The following is a 23,234-nucleotide window of genomic DNA, read 5'->3' on the forward strand; positions in this document are numbered from 1 at the left end:
CCTTATAGTCTGTTATTTTACATCTTACTGTTTTTGGCCAAATGATTTGGAATAAAGATCAATGCTTACAAAGGAAAAGACATGGAGCTTTGGGTTAGTCCTGCTTGCTCATCACCCCAGCCACTTATCTGCTTCTGGCTGCTGGCCTGACAGATAATCTCATGGAGTTAAAAAATAGACTCACATTTAGTATCTGTGTTCAAAACAAGAGAAGCACTGATTAGGGCTAAAAGTGAAATTCATAGCTTTGGTTATGAGACATGAATATTCTACACTGCATACTCAGTGATCGCTGCCAAAAAATATGCAAACACATTTGGTGTTATGAACAACTCAGACTATGCCTGATATTTGGGAAATGTCCAACCTAATGTGACATCTGTTTAAGTGAATTTAAATTCTACTGACATACCAGGCCAGTGCCTGAAATCAGAGTTTGGTATTATACTTCTGTTGTGTTGACTTCAGACAATGGATTTAACACAACTGAAAAAGAATAGTTGCAGATAACGTCATGTTACATGTATACAGGACAGGACTGCACTCCACACAAGCACGTCTGTGCACAGTTGTATATAAGATATAGTCATTGAAACCATACATATTGAAAAATGAAAGCATGTACAAGTGCGACTGCAGATGAATTAATAGAACCTTTTAATGTTCTAGTGAAATGAGAGAATGTGGTTTCATATATTTTGAAGTTCATTCTATTTCTATGCAGCAAAGTATTTGAACACAGCTTTTACATTTCAGTGTGAAAAAGCGGTGCAACTACTGTGAGAACTGCCTGTGACCTGATATTCTAAGTCCTATATTTAACTCAAATAGCTGAGGTAACTGGGCAATTTACTCAAGTGATCATGGAACTTTCCATGGAACAAAAGGTTCTCTTGGCTATTTTTTACCTGCTGCCAAGTCTCTTTTACTTCCTGTAATCTAAGCCTAGCAAGATTAGGGATGACATCCTTCATGAAATTTTAAATAATGTGGACTTTAACGCCTTTTAATCTTGGCCAGATAAGTGCTTTAGAGTGTGTTTCTCATTTACACATTCAAACACACCAGTGGCTGTGGAGCTCCCTTCCACAGTGGCTGCTATCAGTTGCAACCTTGGGGGATTCAGTGTCTTTACTAAGAACATCTGACCACGCAGAGAGATTAAGGACTGAACCTCCAACCCCACTACATAGTTGTGGTCAGTAGTTTACATCCACTCATCATGGGCATGAATGTTACTGCAATTTTGGGCTTTTCTTTCTTTCTTTGAACTTCTCTTTTTCCAGGATGGAATGATTGTACAGTATATATTTTTATTGACTGAATTGGGCAGATAAGTTTGAATATATTATTCTCTAATCCACAGAGGGTCAAAAGTTAGTTTTAAATCTGTTTCATGGCATTAATGTGATATAAAGTACTAGATAAGAGACATATGTACCTAAGGTCTCAATCCCACGGGCCCAGAGATAAGTCAGGGACCTCCTGGCAACCTCTTGTTGGTAGGGAAAATGTATTTTCTCCAGTGTGTTGGCAAGTAGCTGCTGGCTGTACACAGGTGAAATCAGTCATAAAGAGGGTGCCACATCTCCTTGTGTTTGCTTCAATTGCTAGCAGATTGCTGTGGTTGCAATTAGTATGGAAGACAATCACTAGCTAACTAAAGGGCAAAAAGTGTGATGAAAAAACCTGAAACAGACATTACTTGCCCACTTGCCTTACCGAATTTCCCAGAGGAACCCACCCGAGGGATTAATAAAGTTTTATCTTATACAGTCTTATACAGTCTTTCAGTGTGAAAGTTATGCGTTAGTGCTGAAACCAACTTCTTTCAAAAGGCGCCGCAATAACAAGCAACCACTTGCCAACTGGTAGTGGTTACCAGTTGGCAAGTGGTTGCCAACTGGTAGCAACCACTTGCTCCAATGAGCGGTTTAGGCTCCAGGTCATTGGAGCCTAAACCAATCCATGCAGTATCCATGCAATAAATCTACATTTTTCAGATTTCAAAAATGAGAACCTGTAGTCAACTCTCCCATTCTGCAGCTGGTAAAATGATTAACAATATGAGAGAAAGCTCAGTGTAAGAGTGTAATTTACTCCCTGGTGTTGAAGGCAGAGACTGACAGAGTGAGAAACAAACAGATACAACCTTGATGAGATCTGCCTTCAGGTCAACTGCAAGGGTTTGTGTGTATATGTAGTAAGGAAGGTTTGTGTGCGTGTTCAAGGGTGTATGACTCACATGACCCTATTGCCCTCAAGTCAACAGTAGGTGAGAATGTGTGAGAGGTGATTGTGTGTTTTGTTGTGTACTAAAGATGCACCTCTGCTGTTTCTTCTCACTTGTGTGCTTCTTTGAGGAGCCTTCTCACCCCGTTGCCACATTTCACTCCCACACTGGAATATAGTGATTTTGAGCACAGTCCAGCAGCTTTGTGGAGACTAAGCCAATATTGACTTACACTGCCACTGAACACCAGCAAGCCTCAGAGTGAGACAGCTTTCTGCGGTCAGAGTCAACACAATATTAAAGTGGAACAAATTGTAAAGTGCATCTGGGGAGTATGATTTACTCAAATCTATTTTTCCACTGCGTGTGTCCATTTGGAACAGAGCGATACACTGCATTATCACGTGTTCAGCAACCTATTTAACATGGCAATCAGACCTTATTTTCCATTTATCCCCATTAACACTTTCCTCTGGTGCCATGTCTATCTATCTTCTTTCAACTTTTCAGCGTTCAGTCTCAGTGTGGGCAGCATGTACTGCTCCTTACTTTTTTCACTCTAATGAAATTTGATTTCGTGTAGGTGTTGCTCTTTCCTCTGCTTTCAATCCACTTATTATGGTTTCACAACTCCAACTACATATTAATACTAAGCAGACTTCATAATTCTGTGCATATTCTATCCTGTCTTCCTTCCCTCACCTCAACCGGTCGCAGCAGATGGCCCCGCTCCTCACTGAGCCTGGTTCTGCCGGAGGTTTCTTCCTGTTAAAAGGGAGTTTTTCCTTCCCACTGTTGCAAAAGTGCTTGCTCATAGGTGGTCATATGACTGTTGGGTTTTTCTCTGTATGTATTATTGCAGGGTCTACCTTGCAATATAAAGCACCTTGAGGTGACTGTTGTTGTGATTTGGCGCTATATAAATAAAATTGAATTGAATTGAATATGGTCGAAACACTAAGAAACCGAATCTCATGGAAGTCCATCTAATAGTTTTTCAGATAGGCTGGATGGCAAAAATATGAATGCTAAATTATCAGGAGAGCACTTAGCATTTTTTGCACACAATCAAATTGTTTCAAAGCAGAATCCCAGGGAGCAGACTGCTTTTTAAAAATAATTTCAATATATGTATTTCTTCTATGCTATTTACTATTTGGCACCCTGTGGAGATACAATGTACAAGCATAACATTAAAACCACCTTCCTAAGATTGTCTAGGTTCGCCTCATATATAATGAAAAGAGGTCTGTCCAGGAATCACAGCGGTTTTTTAGTGGTCCGTTTGCAGGGTGCAGCCGTTGTGGTTGTGTCAAGGCAAGGGTGTTTTCTATTTTTTTGTTGCCATGTTTTTTTTTTTGGAGTTGACAACGGTGGGTCCGCCTTGGGGCGGTGTTTGGATTTTCACCAGCTCATCTTCACCCCTGCGGTGGTCATCAGGCTTCCCTGTTAGTGGCTTCTGCTCTTAAGCTCTGTTCAGTGTTAATAGTCTCTCACTTTGTGCTAGCTTGAGTCTAACCAGCTAACCAGCTGTGAGATAAACTCCAGCTCCACAGTTCTTGTACTGCAGCTGTTGACAGCTGGAGGGCCACTCTAACTGGAACCTGCAACAGGTGGAGAACTGTTTCATGCACCATTATGCCAAGATCACAAGTGCTGCAGTCAAGAGGGACTACAGCCAACTGCTGCTCCAGATGGTGGACTTCATCCACAGGCTGAGTCTTACTAGAGAGAAATCTTGATTATATTGCTCAGTAATGTATTTGTAACAAAGTACTTTGCAAATAAAGTATATGCAGAGGAGGAAAATTAGCACTAAGATTATTTTAAAGCCAGCTTTCTGCCTATTACATGCTCAACTGCTATGAAACTTATCGAGCACATTTGCGCAGTGCATTGGGGTCATTGTAGTAAAAAATGGATGAGGAAATCTATGCGCATGAATTACCATATCATTTGTTCTTAAAATGACTGCACAGGTTTATAATTGCTAATTGAAAAAAAAGGCTATGCATAATGCTGTTACATGCATCATCAGTCACTCAGAGCAGAGAACAGATTAGACACCATGAAAGTTATATTGGATTGTAAATAACAAATTCAAATTTGATAGAGTGAAGGCCAGGAAATGCATTTTGAATAACTAGTTGTAGCTTAAGAATCAAAGGGGAACCTAGTGTGATAAAAGTTGCATCAAGATTTCCAGGCTGGGGAATGAGTAGTCTGAAGGTTTGGATTGAAAAAGAAAATGTCTCAAGGTGGGTATTACTTTTTTCTGCATTACTCATCTTGGGGTAGGAGTATAAGCAGAGCTACATCCCTCTCCTGGTAGCCCCCAGTAGACGCATAGCCTCTCCAACATGTCCTGGGTCTGTCACAGGGTCTCTTCTCAGTTGGTCGACCTGAAAAACTTCACCTGGAAGGCATTTGTACCCACCTGTTAAAGAGCTATTGCTGTTATGGCCTAAAAACTAAAAGAGACCATTATTCTTAAATGTGTTCATTATCTCTTGCATGGGGTTATTATGATTTCTTCGTTTACACTTATTAAATACTGTCTATTAGATTTTTGAGGGTGTTGTCAAACCCCCGTTTAGCCCATTTAAATCAAATTCTGGTCTTCCCCCCTTGCTGTGATTAATATGTGCAGGTGTGAACACAGTAATTACACTTGGGTGCAGACCAAAACAAACGCACCAAGACCCCTGGGAGGAGGTGCTGTAAGCTCCAAACAAACTCCAGATCGGTTTGTTTCTGTTGTGAACATTATCCGACCTCAATTTGAACCAACTACCAGACACATCTGGCCATTGAGCGGACTGAACATTTTTGGTTCGCTCGGAGTTTATGTGAAAACAAACTCTGTGTGAAAACAAGTTACAAACAAGCTGACAAGTTTACAAACTCATCAACTGATTCGGACTCGAGTAAATGAACTACAGGTACCAAAATACCATACGAACGATATACAATAATATATGTAAGTGTCCTATAACATTATCTGAGTCATACCAATAACACTACAATAAAAACACTGTGAAGTTTATACATCACCAGAGGTGGGAAGTACCAATACCTTGAATATTTATTTTTTTTGACTTTTTTCTACACTATCTTTATACTTTCTACTCTTAACAAGTAACCATGGGCGACCATGGCTCAGGGGGTTGGGAAGCACATCTGTAACCGGAAGGTCGCCGGTTCGATCCCCGGGCTCTCTGTCCTAGTTGTTGTGTCCTTGGGCAAGACTCTTTACCCTACCGCCTACTGGTGATGGTGCGATATGGCAGCCTCGCTTCTGTCAGTCTGCCCCAGGGCAGCTGTGGCTACAACCGTAGCTGCCTCCACCAGTGTGTGAATGAATAGTGGTATTGTAAAGCGCTTTGGGTGCCTTGAAAAGCGCTATATAAATCCAATCCATTATTATAACATTTTCAAAACAGACTTGTTCAGTATATTTAGGGAGAGTTATTATTTCAGAGATGAATAAGATGAAAGCCGCAAAACCATATAATATTTTTTTTAAATTGGCACGACACTGGAATGAGTGCAAATGTTCGTAATTTATGGTAAGTAAGGTAAGTTAGCATCTAGCTAGCACTACAGAAAAGGAGCAAGCATAAAGGCAGTAACTGAAAATTTAAAGTTTTGATCTAAGTCGTCAATTGTTAAATCAGATATTGGATCTCTATATGATGTGAAGTTTTTTTCATATTGCAAAATGTCTCCTTCTGTTGGAGGAAAATACTCTGCAATTCAGTGCTGGTAAACAGGTTAGATTGCTGTACTGAGACAAATTTGCACCTCACAATAATTAATAAAAAAGGCTAGAACACACTGGTGTTACTTCACTCTTAAGGTCTTCCATAAGCCACCTCTCTCCTTGAGGTGCATTTACGGAATCAAAGCCCTTTAAAGGTGGTGGAGAGGGGACAACCCCTTTTTTGGAAGTGGTGAAAGCTTACGCTGGTGCTGAAGATTCACACAATTTTCTTTAGTGCCAGCTTGAGGAGAACTCAACATTTCCACAAACTGAATAGACAGACAACCCAAAATTTTAACCTCATGTCATTAAAATCTATGTTCACATTTTAATAAATCTCAGAAAATAAGAAAATCACCAAGCTGTTTATCTTCAGCAAGGACTATTTGGCTCTGCTCTCTGGGTATCAGACTTGAGTGACTGGCTTCAGGCTGGTTTGATCACACTGTGAAACGATTTCAGAATATAATCCGAGCCCATCAGAAACATGCTGAGCGTGCTAAGCTTTGGTCGATTTCTTTCCTTGCAGCTATAGCACAAAGAGCTAGGTAGCAGTCTGAAACAGTGCACCTTTCATTTTTTAAACCTACACTCAAATTGTTACCTTAGCCTCAGTTCCCTTATCCTACCCAGGGTGTTCTTCACTGCCATTGTATGTGTGTGAGAATATGTGTCCTTCACACTATTCTTCCTGCGCCTTTGGTGTTTGGTTCCCTGCTATCAGAGTCAAGGGAGGTGTTAAGGGAGAAGGTAGAAACAAGTGTTCAGAGGCGCCCTCATCGGCTCTCAGCAAATCAATAGGAGGCTATTAGAGCTTGGCCCTATTACAGGGATTGACATCTAGAGGGGGAGAGAGCAGCCTCATGGGTTATTCATATTCCATCCCACACACACACTGTAGATGGGTGTTAGATACACATTCCATCTGAGAGTGTGGACAGAACAAAGCAGGTCCAAATGACTATTGGGCATTGTAAAATTAGCGGCAGGGTGCAGTCGCCACAGTGCAAGCAGCGCATGTCGCGACAAGCCTGACACCGAGAAGGTGACATGAAAAGAACTGAACGTAATTATTCAGTACTGTGTTAAATATTCAGTGTGAAGACGCTCTGTATACAAAGAGTTCATCTATAGCTGGGTTTGACGTGAACGGTCTACCTTTTCTTTCTTTTTCTTCTCTGTCGTGATTCCTTTTTTAAGTGGGAGATTAAAACTGTCACTGTTCTAATTTTCCTTATATGTTGAGTTTCTTGCATCAGGTTGGTGTTATATAAGCCGTAGCTTCAACTTACACCCTCTTGGTTATTTTGTGTTTGTTTCTAATTTTTTTTTAATTTCTGCAGATATAAATGTGGGGGTTTGTGGGGCTAGGTTAATTGATTAATCCAAATTGCCCATAGGTGTGAATGCGGGAGTGAATGTGAGCGCGAATGGTTGTCTGTCTCTGTGTGTTAGCCCTATGACAGACTGGCAACCTGTGCAGGGTGTACCCTGCCTCTTGCCCTATGACAGCTGGGATAGGCTCCAGCGCCCCCTCCGCCCCTGAAAAGGATGGATGGATGATATAAATGACCCAAATAAAAGTAAATGCTCAACATTTTACTACAGTAACGTAGCACCCTCCATTTGTTATGAATAGATGAACAGGTGCACACCATCTTTCCCATTGTGTCATTTGCATATATATTTTTATTCATTTGTATTTGAGTGCCATGTCCCTCTTCTATAATGTCTCTGAATTCAGTCGTGTGACCCTATGCACTGCATAAAGATACCATATGTGATATGTAGTAGTAAACAGCCAGTTAATTTCAGTGAGCTTTGAAAGATGGAGACAAGAAGTAGAAAACAATGTCGAACTAGAGAACTGTTTGCAAATGTTGTGGGTTTAGTCCCACTGATAACTGATAACATGAGCATCGCCTCTAGTTAAAGAGAGTAACCCTTTGCTGCTGCAGTGGACTCAGTAATGTCATCAAGTCGTCCTGTAGGAATCTGTGGAATAAGGTTAGGGTTCCCTACATAATACTTACTTAAACAATACGTTAGACTAACCAACTGGTCTAGTACAAAGAAACCACTGTAGCTAGTATCCTAATGCTTTTATTAGAACCAGAAGGGTGGACAGCTGTCAAGACAACATGGACTACAGGCATCCAAATGAGTGTTTCTAGTTTGTAGTGAGGGAAGCAAAGTTAAATCAGACATTAACTTGTTTGTTTGTTCACATTCATTGCATGAGTGCCTTCCATCACCAGCTGCTCTGCACCTTTCTGTTCTTTTTCTTTTCGTTTTTACAAACGCTGCGATACACCTCAGTGAAAAATGTCAAGGTATGAAAAAACAGAGGTATCTAATATTACCTCGCCTAACTGGGGGTTTAATAATTTACTGTGTAGTACATCTGTGAGCTGGTTTTCAGAACTGCTAGAGGAATAATTACAACTTAAAATCACCACCTGTTTTTCAACAGATGTCATGTTCAGTTAATCCTGTCCACAGAACGTTATATTTGATATATTTCTCTCTCCTGCATTCTAGCAAATAAAATCATGCAGGTTTAATTCTAAGAAGTTCCTGTTTATACCCGTTTATGCACAGACAACTGTCAGCTAATGATGACGCTAGAAAAGAAGTAAAAAATATAAGAATTCTTAGGCAAATCCGACAGCTGTGGTTTGCAGATGTATGCTGTTTTGTTTCTTCTGCGTAATGTGCATGTTTATTATTTCCCATCATACATGAAATCACAGGGAATATTTTGTCCCTTGGTCTGTATTAGGCAAACAGTTTAGTTTCTTTTCTAGCCATTAGTGTTGCGTTCTTGTATTGCTTCTGCTTGGAGGACATAACATAAGACAAAACTTATAATATTGATACTAATCAATATTAAAAATTACTGTGGGATTAGATACTCATTTGTAACAGTACTGATGGCAACAGAATCATCTTTGCCTACTCCGGTTGACACACAGCCCCTCCCCTCAAGTATTGAACACTTATCATAAATGTTAGCCTCACTGTGCGCGTCAGTGTTAGCCACCCAACTATTAGCATTTACACAACAGTCACAAGGTACTGAAGAGTGGTGTCAGCTAGCTCATCCTGCAAAGGAATAGTAGTTGAAAATAACTTTATCAAATAGCATTCTTTTCATGTCACCTTCTCGGTGAAGTGTCTTATCATAAGCTAAAGGCTATGGCTCATAATAAAACAATAACATTATGGTTGGCATGAGGCAGCAAATCTTATCAGTCCTGCAACTAAAACGCTGTGAAAAAGCAACAGAAAATTTAGAATTTCTTGGATATGAACTTGTCGTGTATGTATTGAAAGCGCTTCTGCAGAAAATCTCTCCTCAAAAAACACACTGTGAAAAAATTAAGTCAGCATCAAATGATGATGAGCTATTCCTGATGTTTCTAAACAAGAAAAGAAAGAAATGGAGATTCTGGGTTCATCCAGTTCTCACGAGCAACCAGCAGCAGGGAGAGTTTCATGGTTTGATCCAGGAGTTGAAGCTGTGTCACGACCACTTTTGTACATATTTCAGGATGCCAGCTGGCAGTTTGAGCTCTTGTTGACAGAGTTGGGACCAACTCTGTCAAGGATCCGACTGACCTGGAGCAGCATCAAGCTGTGTGTTTGAGTTAAAATAGTATAACTTATCGTCCAGCGAAACTAGGGTTCGAGTCTGAAGCTGAGAAAAGTCTAACATCAACTAGAGAGAAACAGCGGCTGCCTATCTTACCAACTCTGTTTGATCAGCAAAGTATGGAGCCAGTCACCAGAAGCACAGCACCCAATGTTCCCTCTAAGCTGCGCGCGTGCGCAATTGCGCACTGCTGGCACGGTCTCTGCGCACAGAAAATCTGCATTGTGCACAAAAAAAAAATCTAACCTGAATTGAAATTAAAATTAAAACTTTAACAATTCTGTTTTGCAGTGTTAGTCAGTAAGTGACTGGCTGCCACCTTATCCCATAGTCCATCCAATGATGCGATTCACATTCGTATATACGCAGCTAATCAACGTCGTTGACAGGCTATGACAGCGTGGCTGATGTGGAGTGAAGCCATGTTAATGACAACATGTACAACCATTGGAGATGTGAGCAGGACAGACGGAACAAGTGTGGACTTCACACCAGTTTTTAAATTGTGTTGATAAGCCACGTAAAACCAGAGTTATGATAAAAATATCTGCAATGTTTGGTTTTCTTCCTGAATACTATCGTTGTTCATATTTACTGCGGGAAGAAACGGTAAAAACTGCGTTTTATAAGGAAAACGCTCGAAAGCCTGTGAGCAAAACCAAAACCAAAAAACCCCACCCTTTCCTATTGGTCGAAAACTGTACCATGTCGACCAATCAAAAAATGATATGACAACATGGCCAACATGACCAATTGTTTAGGAAGGGGGAACTTTTAGGAGTGACGGCGGTGTTTTGAGATGTGAGAGATTTGCGACGTTTAGCGCAAATCTTGTGTAGTTAGTGTGTAGTGTAGTTTTGTTGTGTGTGTCAGAACAATGAGGCGACTGCTGAATGTTACAGGGGTTACAGGAGTGATACATCTCCTGTTGTCAGGCCTGCAGGTATCAGGCTGTTGTTCTCCTTTATCTCATAGTGGACAGAAATTTTTTTTTTGGAGTGGCACAAATAATTTGTGTGGCATCAAATTTGATGCAGAACAGCTGATTGTTCTGTAAATAGTTTGAAATGTTTATTTAAAAAAAAAAACGCCTTTGCTGCATTTTTAGGTAAACAGCTGCAAAAAACTTTGTTTGCATAACATAATTGTTTGTACTTTTTTGTATTTGTAACGGTATTTAAAATACAAATTGAAAATTCTAGTAACAACCATAGATCCCACCGCCCTTTGGGAAAAATACCTTTAAAAACACTAACCAGGCAATTTGTTACTTGCGTCGTTAACACAAATATCTAAAAAGCCACTCACATGGCAGGAAATCAATCCATTTAGGCATGTAAGTATGGTCAAGACTAAGTATCAGAATGAGGAAGAACAGTGATTTAGTGACTTTGAATGTGGCATGGGTGTTCTGAGTATATCAGGAACTGCTGGTCCTCCCAGATTTTCCAGTATAATCGTCTCTATGATTTACAGAGAATAGACTGAAAAAGAGATTTTCCAAATCTGCAGCAAGTGTGTGATGCTGTTCATGTCTGTAAGGACCAAAATCTCTGACGAGTGTTTCCAGCACTTTGTCGAATCTGTGCTATGAAGAATTAAGACGGTTCTCAATGCAAAACTGGGTCCAACCCAGCACTAGCAAGATGCACACTTAACTGGCTAGTGAGTCTGGACAACTGTATTGCTAGCAGATGTCTTCATTAAGTGAACATAAGTAAGGTCAGTGTCAGTATGTGTAGGTGTTTTTGAATGTATGATCCTTAACTCCACCACAGTCTAAAAATCTTGGCACACAAACTGCAAATCCAACCTAGAACAATTACCCAGATTTCACATTTATTGTCACCCTGAGCACCATCAAAGCTGTCAAAAGCATGCTTTTTTTTCTTTAATTTAGTAGAAACATAATTTTCTCTGGATAATCTCAAGCGTATTTCCAGTGGTGTAAACAGGATTACTGTGGGCAGCTCTAATCTAAGGAGCCAGGCTTTATTTGCAGTCGTTGCTTTGAAGTGTGTGTGTAAACATACCAAGATATGGCCAACTGAATCCCACCTTCTTAATCAAACAGTAAACAAACAGAAATGTAGCCAGTACCTTATAAATGTATACTGCAAGTCACCAATGCACCAGTACTGTATCTGTAGTCACGAGACATTTTCTTAAGCTCTTAAAGTAAAAAATTTCATTTGGTTCTGTGTTGTGAAAAGAGAGCTGAAAATGTCACACATTATCTATATAAACATTTATTGTTAGCCGTTACGAACCATTAATCACATTCTGTAAGCCAGTATGGCTAAGATTAGCAAACAGCAATAGCTCTCGTTCCTTGCAGGTTCACAGGTCCACATGCACCTGCAGCACTTAAACATTTAGCTGACTAGCATGCCCTTGACTCAATGAACAAAACACTTTCAATTGAAACAACAGGTACAATACACTGAACCTTTATTTAATGTCTAATGTCACCAGCAGGCAAACTTACTGGCTTATCAAACTGTTTGTTTTAAGAGCCAGATGGCAGTTGAGAATAATGCGGGGATAAATGTTACATTTATCTTTACTGTCAGTGTTGCAGCCTCATTAAAAAAAGGCCTGTTGAGTTCCAAGACAGCCACTGATAAAAGGCTCCTCTGAACCCAATTGAAATGTGTGTTCAATCCCTGGCACATTCAAAGTGTCCTTGGGCAAGGCACTGAAACCCAAAATGCTCCAGACGCAGCTGTCATAGTGTCTCTGTGCGAGGTAGGTAGAAAATGCTTAAAGGCACAGAATAAAGGACAGTGTGTTTGAGTCAGTCGATTTACCGTGTTCATTTTGGTTCCAAGTTCAAACATAAGAGGATGTTTGAAGGTAAACTCGTCTTTTTCAAACTCAGTGTTCACTAGTGATTTTTATGGAACAGGTTCAATAACATCAGTGTGACTGACCTATTGTTTTGAGCTGTTATTTCTTCTCTAGTTTATAGTTTTGACTTGGTAGAAGTAAAAATGTCAATTTTTACTTGAGAGGTTTTTTTTTCCAAGTCTCACTCCTGTGACAGTTAGAAATAAGAGCTGAAAGTCTTTCAGCAGGGTAATAGGGCCCCAGTATCATGTGACCTCAACAAATGATGGACAGACCGAGTACACTGTCACCTTATGTTCATTAGGGTTGTGAGAATTAACTGATAGAGCATAGTATTTAATTTTTAGTATTTTAGTATGTTTTGCATGTACCGATACAGGGACACTAAATATCGAGATAATGTTAGGCGAGCAAACTTACTATAAATTGCTCAACCAAAAAACCACCTGACACACTTAGCTTGACAAAGTCCCATTTAGCACGAGGGGACTGGAAGCAACTGGGTGCCAGCTGGTTATACTCCTAAATAGGGATGGGTATCGTTTAGGTTTTATCCGATACCGGTGCCAAATCGGTACTTTTGAAACGGTGCCGGTGCTTAAAGAATGGAGAACACAAAATTGGTCCAAAAACCTCTCATGTTCAGCTGTTTTTTTGTAAAAAGATAACAATGTTAGCCTTTTCTGCAGCTATGGGGCATATATGGTATCACTCTTGGCTGGAAGCAGTGCTTAAACAATGGAAAAAACACAAACTTTATCCAAAAACCTCTCATGTTTAGCCGTTTCCCTCTTTTTCTTTGGTCATTTTAGCCTTTTTGGCCAGGGTGAAGGGAGCATCTGCCATCAAACAAGAAGACAGCCGCATGTAGCTATGATGATGTTTGCTAGTTCACCTTACCTGCATTAATGTAATAACGTGGTTAGCCTACTCAACGTAAATTACACACGAACAACATTAAGCTACTCACGCAGAGAAGAACGGCTGCTGCTGCATCATCATCCTCATCATTTCTGCTACACTGGCAGGGCTAGGGACCAGGACTCTACTCTTCGGGTTTTTGGGGATGTTGCAAACTCCGGGTCTGATAACAGGCACCACACCCGCAGTAGATGCGCTCGGTGTGAGGTCTCACAGCAAGCTATCAAATACAGCACATTTCTCGGCTTTAAAAAAAAACGCTATGTGTCGCCAGGTGTTCCATCAGATTTGAGGTGTTACCTCCTTTGACAGTATCACAGTATCACCTTAAAGCACTTGTTGCAGGCTGCTGAGTTTGCATCTTTTGCTGTGAAGTACAGCCAGACTTTTGACCGCTTAGCCTTGGACATTTTTAATCTGTAGCTCTGCTCTAAAAGAACGTACGTACCTGGCCCCGCCTACTATCCTCGGAAACGTAAAATGATTGGCTAGAAGTGTATCACAGCTCAGGAAAAAAAAGCACCGAAATGTGCGCTGCTTTTCGGTCTGGTTACTACCGTTTATGTCAGAACCGACACCGGTACCCATCCCTACTCCTAAAGAACAGGAAGGTCACTGAGTGCAAATGTAATAATTAATTGCAAATTTCTGTCTATGGAGATTTTTGACAGTTTTTTTGACAGTTCATCACAGTTAATTGCTGTATTATCAGAAACAGACTGCATGTAATTGCTAACCTGACCCCATTCAGTCACAAACTGATAACACACTATCTCCAAATTATGGCAGGGTTTAGTAACAGTGTTGGTTACTAAGAAAAACCGAAGTAAGATAACCTAGTATACCTCTGATGCAACATTGTTTTTTGGTTTTGTTGCAAATTTGTGAAGATATCATTGTGATATTCCTCACTATCCAATCTGCAGCAAAATGTATCACAATGAAAGCCAGAAACCAAACACCGAAAAAAGGATAAAGAACCAAGCAGAAACAAACAGCAGTGAGGACACTTCCACTGCCACCAAAATCACCCAAATCACCAGAGTACAAACATCACAACACAGAGTCCACATGGCCACAGAAACCTGAAGTGACCACAACCAACTGTGGAGACCAAGCAGCAGTAGAGACAGGAAGGATGCAGGAAGGTCTCCCTGTCATATTACAGCTGTGGCAGGCAGGATTAGGACCCAAACAAAAGGTCGAACTGAAAAAGACAGCTTTATTTGCTGTGACAAAAACTCGGAATATTACAACAGAGAAAAACAAAACCGACACTGGAAACTAGGAAACTAGAAAAACACAGCACCAGAAGATCTCAGGCAAGACAGAGAAAAACGACAGCAATGAGGGAGTACGACGCGACAACGCACAGAGGAAAACACAGGGCACAGGACTAATGAGACATAACGAGACGAGGAGGAAGCAAAACTGAATACACCGAACAGAGGACAAGGAACTATCAAAATAAAAAAGGAAACAAGACTTTTACAAAGACGCAGACTTGACACTGTGACATGGAGACACGATGACTAGGGGAACAGAGGGAACATGAAACATGGAGACAAGAGGAACTAACCGTGGAACACAGGGAAGGCAGAAAACTAGAGACTAGAAACTACGCATATAACACACAGAGACAAATAGGGAAAACATGAATAACACTAAATCAAAGAATATTAATCCAGGACCTGAAACACAAATACTGGGGCACAGATGTGATTTACAGTTGAAAAAAGTATTGTGAGTGAAGTGATAATGTCATGATTCCTACCTCTAATGTTTGTTATCATTCACAGTGACGGTGTGCTGATCACGGGCTGCATTACCAACTTACCACGAAAGGCATTTGACCAAATCAAGCAAAAAAATATCTCAGCTTTTCTAACTGCATAAATATCCACATATTTGCAAACATTTGCAAACTGGCACAGGAATTAGTCTCTGAGTTTTGAATTTGGATTTTCTTGCTACTCTAAACTCCCCTAAAAACATAAAGAGAAAAAACTTGGCATGAAACACAACTAATGCCTCTAATGCATAGAGCCACGTGTGCAGTGCTGCTGGAGCGCAACATAAAAATGTTTCACCACTTTATTTCTGCAAATGAGGAAATGGCAGATTCACATTCTGCTTAATTTAAGCTAACGGTAACTGTACACTTATGCTTTATGGTAAAATGTAAGTACAATGAACCTTAAACTTATATGGTGCTGGTTGCCTCAGCAACAGCACAGTAAATTTAAATTCACTAGCTGGGCCCACGTTCTCATTTTAGGTTAGACAGCGTTTTAGTAGTTAAAGGTGAATGCTTGGACGTGAATTGAGCTGTGGTTGGGGAAAGGGCTGGAAGGCGACTGGCGACGGCTCCCAGGCCTGGCAGATCCCCATGTACTAAATAGGAGTGAAGAAGTTAAGAACAAGGAGAGAGGGAGGGTGGGGCACGTAAACGAGAATGAACAGCTTGCAGAACTTGGTGAACCTATATAGATGACAACCGGAAGGAGCGTGTTTGTAGGCGTGGTCCCACTCCTGAAATTCCGATACATAATCTCCAATAAATGCCTATTTCTAACTGCAAATGTAAAAGCAGTAAAAGATCCTTTTATTTTTGTAGCTGAAACAGTACAATTATGAACATGGTTGCTGTTTTCTCATTCATTCTTATTAACATTGTATTTCTGTTTCTCCTATATGATTTTCAAATCTAAAGCCTTGTCATCGCCTTTTTATGGAAAACTCAAATTACAAGCTAAAAATATAACATAAATTACAAAATTACACATTTCAAATGTATGTTTTTTTCTTCATTAATTAAAGAAATTAAGCATCAGATAAAGAGAGGGGGCAACCATCCCACAGGGTAATAGTGGAATAGAGAGAATAGGGCTGTGAGGAAAGCCTCTTCCCACACACTACAAGTAATCAGATAAGTTACGCATGTCTCCAGCATTTTCACTCAGTTCTGAAGGACATTTACTCATCACTCTCCATGATACACAGTTCTGTGAGTCAGTGAGGAAGATGTAGGGAACATTGAGCTCAGACCATAGACGCTCTATCCAGGACTCTCAGACTGCCGTGTTTCCTTCATACTGTCTCTGTTCAAAGTGAGTAATTTCAGGATGCTGGAGACTTGTGGCCAAATTACATGAAAAGATCCTAATCGATCGTGGCCCCCGGACTACCCTCACAGCTCAGTGATGTTCCTGGGGGGATTCATTGCAGCTTACTGCTTTTACTTATTGCATTTGTACCTCTGAATCCTTTAGTGCTTCCATTTGATTTGGTTTCTCATCAGTGCACTAATAAATGTTGTAAATATCCACACTGAATGACTCCCAATCATTAGTGTAGTATTCCCATATACTACAAAGTAACTACCTATCATTGTCAAGTTTCCGCTCTCTACTCGCAGGCTGTCGTTAAGCACAGAAACAGCAGCTCTGACAGGATCATTAGCAGCTAACACTTTTTAAACGAGCTCCACTAAAATTGCAAACCCAAAGACACGGACCCTGAGAACCAAAAGTGCACATACTAATATACACACCGGGAGCTATATTGGATTTTTAATTGAACCGATGGTACTGGATCTATACTCACAGACACAGGCGCACACTTTTTGCACACAGAAGCAAAAATCCACAGAAACACTTCTGGTGTGTAGGTATTGCTCATTAAGTTAATCCATGATGTAAAAAAATCAGCCTGTCAGCTCTGGTATGCTGCAGAACACACTCAAACTAACAAAAAAGTTAAAAGATAGAATGAATGAGGACTGAGCAATTAATCACATCATATACTCACAATTATTAATTAAGGGATGATTTAAGTCACACATCAGATCTTAAAAGAAATATTAAATTATAACATCTTTACTGGCATATTAATGCTCAGTGGAAACCAAAACCACCCACCCTGTGAGGGCTGGATTCAAAGTCACACCAAAAATCTGTTGAATCTAGAATTTTAAATAAAATGCGTTATAATGTGTTATCACTGCTGTTTATTTGTTTCATTTTGTGCAGTTCATGTTTCCATTTGCAAAGATGTCCGTCATTGTTTTCTCACAGGGGAAGCAATGACTGGTGCTGGAAATGTCTCCAGTGATAAATCCAGGAAAACTGCAGTACTTCTCATCTCCAGAGCTTAAGCGTACTGGCAGTGACATGCACATAAATTCCATCTGTACAGTTTGCTACTCGTTACTTATACGATGTTCAGCCTGTCGCTAAAAGAGATGCACTGCTTTTATTTATTTATTTTTTAACCAGAAACACTCAATTTTATTTCAGCTCCTTCATCAAAGTATTAAAAGTAACTCAAGGTGCTTCATACAACATGCCAACAGTCTGGTGATTCTTAACTTGGCAATTACTGCACTGCTACAAATTACAGTGAGTCACTAACACAAAATGTACTTTCAAAAATTACCGTACATATGGTACATTGTATGTAAAATATATTGGCTCCTGTGAATTCTTACTGCAAGCAGTGACATTACACAACAGATTCTTTCTAGCATAATATAAACACCAGACATTTGTGAGTTTTCTCTGGGGAAAAACTTGCCAACCTGACTGTGTTATTTGCTGTTAAGAAAAAAAACTGGAATAGATATAAAAGGAAAACATAGTAAAACATCTGCTGCATTAGGAAGAGAAGGAGGCTATTGTGTTTGCGGGAACATGGATGCAGTGCTTGGATCATAAAAAAGCTTAAATGCATCTGCCTCTGATGACCTTGCTGGCAAAGACATGCATGTGTGGTGTTTAAACGCTTGTATGAATTTAATACTAATGCTCAGGTTTCCTCCCACATTTGAAAGACTGTAGTCTTATTAGATCATCTTACTCCACTAAAAAAAGCTCACCGTCTGTTAAATCCAATGCATTAATCCACGTTTTTCTTCTCTGTCAAAAACTACATTACCCAAAATTCAACATGCTACACGTTATTCGTCATGTTAGTCCAATTTAAAAAAGTGGAGATAAACATCTGCTTTCCACACACTGTCCATATAGAAGCTAATTTCTCTGCTCTCCAACTTCTTAAAGAAAAAAGTCAGAAACATAGTTTTTAAAGTACTGATTGTTTCTTTTAAAATCTAATAAACTCAGTGAGTAGCTGTATGGATTTCAAGCAATCTCAACTCAGTAGTGGTGATGCCTTCCAGAGGATAAAAGAAATGCAGTGGGTGGGAACTTTGTCACAATTTGTCACAGTAGATTACTGAAAAAAAATGAGATGAACAGACATTAAATGCACTTGATCAGCAAAGTGTAAAAACACATTAATCTTCAGGGAGCCCACTCTATCCAGTGAGGAAGCTTAAACCACTGAGAATCAATTTAACCTGCGTTGGTGCAGATGAACATGACAAATGGAGCACTGGAAGAGAAATCCCCAAACCGGGGGTTTCCACAGACCAACTAAGTTATCCTCTCCTAAACCCTCTGCTAAATGGATTTTTCTTTAGGTTTGTTTTTTGATAACATCCTGTAACTAGTCCAGCTCCTCCAGGATGACAAATAAAGGAGAAAATAGTACTAACCCCAAGCATAACATGAGGTTTGTGTCCCTGTTAGTCGCACAAGAAACCCAAAACTTTTCTTAAGTGATCAAATAAAAACTTTGGTCAGTTAAAACTAGGATCTCCGAAAATGGCCTGTGATGTCATCTACACATGAAAAAAACCCACGCACAAAGAGTACTTGCTGAAAAACAGCAATTTATATTAGATTAGCGAAGGTGCACACAGTGGGTCATAGAACTGAGCGCTATCCCAGGGTCGTAATGGATAAATCCTAATCAGAGTGATGCTCTTCTTATTGTCTGCATAAAGGACTGCTGACAAAAGCTGGAACTAGCCTAGCAATTCCTCTCAGGTGTGAGTCACCACAGTGCACAGCATAACTCAGTGACTTGAACGGAGGAAGGGAGAGGAGAATTAGGCATCACACTTAGAATAAAAAGGGAATGAGAAATAAAGGCAACTATTTCAGGAAATCTCTCATACTCTGTGTTGGTTACTGTCTGGCTGAGGATGAAACACACACACACACACACACACACACACACACACACACACACACACACACACACACACACACACACACACACACACACACACACATCAGAACAGAGGCCACTGTGGAGAAAATATAACAGACTTCAGATTGTGTTTTTCTCAAGTAAGTGACTCCAGTTCTTGTAATCATAGGTGCAACATGATCCAACAGTAAGGGGAGACAATACAAGCAATTTATCAAACACCTGTTGAACAACCAGAACACACGTTTGCAGAACCTGTGATGTGTGTTTGATTGCTCCCCCGACCCTCAATTCCCTGCACGGCTAAGAACATCCTGGTATATTTTGCTCAAATGTTGTAATAGACAGTGATGTTTGGGACAAGGTTTTGCAATTGCCATCCAGAATTACAATTTGGGACCTCAGCTGTCCCAAATGTAAATGTTATGTAGGCAATGTTATGTTTGAGAATTCAAATGTCGGCAGTATGTAAGTAAGAACGTCTTAGTACAGAAAAAGGTAATACTTCTATGTGTGCTTGGGAACGTTTCAGTGTCTTTTAAAGAAAATGAGGATGTGATCCAGTCTCTGGAAGGGAAAACCATAAAGGTCATGTTTTTCCCGTCCAGGTGGAAAAACCTGGATATTACATTAATGGAAGCACACATCCTTTTCAGCAGAAATGATGGAGGCCCTGGAACGTTTGGGGGGTTACTTATAAACTGGATTAAAATGGATATATTCATAATTGTATTTCACCAACAAAATGAACTACTGTGCAAGTGCAGTCTATTTTCTAATTACATTACTGATGTCACAACCCCTCAAACCAAATAAATCAGTCTAGCAGCACGTCTGTAGCACTTTTTGTTCATCTATCTTTAACCCTCTCAGGCTCAAATGAAACTTTTTGTTGCTAATGCACAACCAAGTCCTGCAGTGGTACTTCTGAGTAAAAAAAAAACTCATAGAATATGTATGTGGGGTAATCAGGTTGTTAGTTTTTAACTGCTGCAAATCGGCAACGCCTGCCTCGAGAGGGTTAAAATGTGAACAAACAGAAAAAAATACCACTGGTTTAAAATTTCACACCGTAATCTGCAATGTAATCTTTTTTTATAACTGCATTAATTCTCCTAAGTGTGGCTGACAAAAAACAACATGACAGTGCACTTGGCTCATTAGGCAAGCTAAAGTCTGACAGGAACTGCAGCTCAGGCCAACTACAATTAACTCTTTTTGCCTCCCTCTTCTCATCCAAGGAGCTTACCAGCTTCAGCAGTTGCTACTGCAGCCAAACTGACACTGAAAAGATTTGAGACCTAGTAACAACAGGTTTAAAGATTTCATTTATGAACTTTAACCCACATATTACATTTGTAGCCACACACAGAGTTATTTAATATACCACTACAGACAAAATTAGAAAAAATATTTGTAGGGAAAGATCATCCCGATCACAGATGGCTGGACATCACTTACAGTGAAAGTACATATTAGCTCGCAGTATCACTGGAATACATAAACCAATACTTATAGTGATGGCAGTACATATTATAGCTAAAGTTGACAGCCCCACATTACACCCCCTCCACTGGACTCCTGGGCTACAATTGTACTGATGAGAAAATCTCTATGCAGGATGAATGTGATTACCAGGAAAACTGCATAAAACTGGGAATTTGATGAACAGCCAGAAATACAATAAACACGAAATGACCACATCAGTGGACTTTATAATAGCCCATAATATGCTTGGGTGTCACTTTGATTAAATGAATGAAGTTAGAAAGAATAAAATTCAAATTCAGTGCAGTCACAATGATAAGTTTTTCCAGATTATTTATCTCCTTGAAGATTGTCTGGTTAAGAAAAACATTAGAAATGGCACAGCCATCAACTTAAGTGCAATCAGACATACAGCAGACTGCCCTGTACCGCTATGCTCCTCTGTTGTATCTGCTATGTCATGTATAAGTCGGGTAAGAGTTCATATTGGCAATAATAAGCTTTTAATCCAAAAAAATGCTACAAATTATACTTGTTGAATATATAATAGTCTTCACACGGTATAATTTTCTGTCCAGTGGAAACCTTTTTTTTCCCACAGGCATAAAGTGTGCAGAGATTAGTTTTGTACACTGTGTACATGAAACATTTATTATAAAAGCTCATTAAATCCAACTGTCGCTCAGCATGAACCAGGTGTTTCAGATTAAAGTTACCCATAACATGACATTATATTATTCTAGTACATCACCACTTCAGCTTTATACTTTACAAGTGATCTGTGGCTTGTAATCCTCTTAGGAAAAATGTTTAGGCGACTTTCTTCTTGGTGGGAACATTACTACAAACAGCTTTGCGTTAGTTACAAGGTGTGACCAGATGGCTTCTTACACATAACGCTGCATCTTAAATTACCTCCTAAATGTAACAGTTTGGCCAGTGTGGGTTTTTGTGTCTGAGAGCAGACATTCATCATTCTCACTCCCTAAGTGTCTTTTTTTCCCAATCCACGAGCCAATGAAAGCACATGCTTATACAACTATGTGCTTTGTGTAACTTGTGAAGCAAATGTCAGAGTAATAACAACAACAGGTCTTTTTATTGCTTTTATCCAGCAAAGCAGAAATCAATGTCAGAACCATGACTGGGAGAGCTTTAAAAAGGGGAGGAAACCCAGGCTGCACATGACTGACCCTCAGTGTTGGAACCTGGTTGAAACAAATGTTGGCTTTTCAATGTTGTACAAGGAATAAGACATTTCATGCTATATTCATGTATGAATATTAGCCAGATTTAATGTTTCGATGTTAATGCCAATCAAAAAGCCCATGTTTGTCTACATACAAGATACAAGATGTTCCAAGTTTTAAAGCTGAAAGGCATCACTCAGCCTCCTCTATATAATGTAAAATAGCTCATGACTGATCTCATAAAATAACATTTGACTTGTGCATGCAAGTAATTTAAAACTTGGATTCAACTGTATTTAGGTCTGAAATGCATGCCTAAATAAAGCAGCTGACCAACAGCAGGTCAGCCTGACACTGGTAACCTTCAAGAGAGCGGAGAATCCAAAGCAGACATTGACACTGGAGTGTTTTGGTTGTTTAAAAAAATAAAACTTTTAACAAACTGATAAACAGAAAAGTCAAGATCTGAGTGTCTGTGATGAACTCTATTAACTTATTGTCTAGTTAGCAATTTAGCTAGCTAGCACGTAATGAAATTTAGGTTGTATCAATGTTAACTAGCTTGGGAAGTTACTACACTACAACCCACAAGGTGAGGGTCACATGACCTAGCTGTTTTTTTCTGGGATTGTGGGTAGGTTGATGCTTTTAAAAAACGTGCCTTTCACTCATTGTCATCATGTCATCATTATTACTATTATTATTATTATTATTATTATTATTATCATCAGTAGTAGTAGCAAATTCCATTCATTGTCCTGTGTCTTCTGGATAACTTTAATAGTGCATGTCAGCTTTTTTGATCTAAAGAAATTGTCCTGCTGAACTGTATATACACATCTCGATGCATTCTCAATCATCCAGGAAAGTAAATCTCCAAAAGTTGATTCTGTTCATCTGGACGTAGCGTTTTGTGGGAGAAACGTTTCGTCACTCATCCAAGTGACTTCTTCAGTCTCAGCTGACTGCAGGTTTCCCCAAATCTTATAAACAGTACATTTACATTATGACTGAAACCAGCCCACTGAAGGAACAATGGGCTGGGAGGTCAGTTCCTTAATTGTAATTATGCAAATT

At 39.7% G+C, this 23,234-nt stretch overlaps 1 protein-coding gene across 4 annotated transcripts in view; it reads right to left on the reverse strand.

The window, feature by feature from the left end:
* gask1a (golgi associated kinase 1A) overlaps positions 1-23,234 on the reverse strand; it is an 80,613-nt gene that overhangs the window by 17,473 nt on the left and 39,906 nt on the right. Inside the window, exon 4 of one of the 4 annotated variants that reach the window (XM_040013048.1) lies at positions 20,448-22,175. The exons of the other annotated variants lie outside the window; for them this stretch is intronic. Within the exon in view, the coding sequence (XP_039868982.1) occupies positions 21,999-22,175 (177 nt within the window). The 3' untranslated portion in view covers positions 20,448-21,998. Of the gene's footprint in view, positions 1-20,447; positions 22,176-23,234 lie in introns of those variants that run through there. 4 annotated transcript variants of the gene reach the window in all.

This window comes from Simochromis diagramma, unplaced genomic scaffold (assembly GCF_900408965.1).
Source record: "Simochromis diagramma unplaced genomic scaffold, fSimDia1.1 OVJJ01000618.1, whole genome shotgun sequence".
Taxonomy (NCBI): domain Eukaryota; kingdom Metazoa; phylum Chordata; class Actinopteri; order Cichliformes; family Cichlidae; genus Simochromis; species Simochromis diagramma.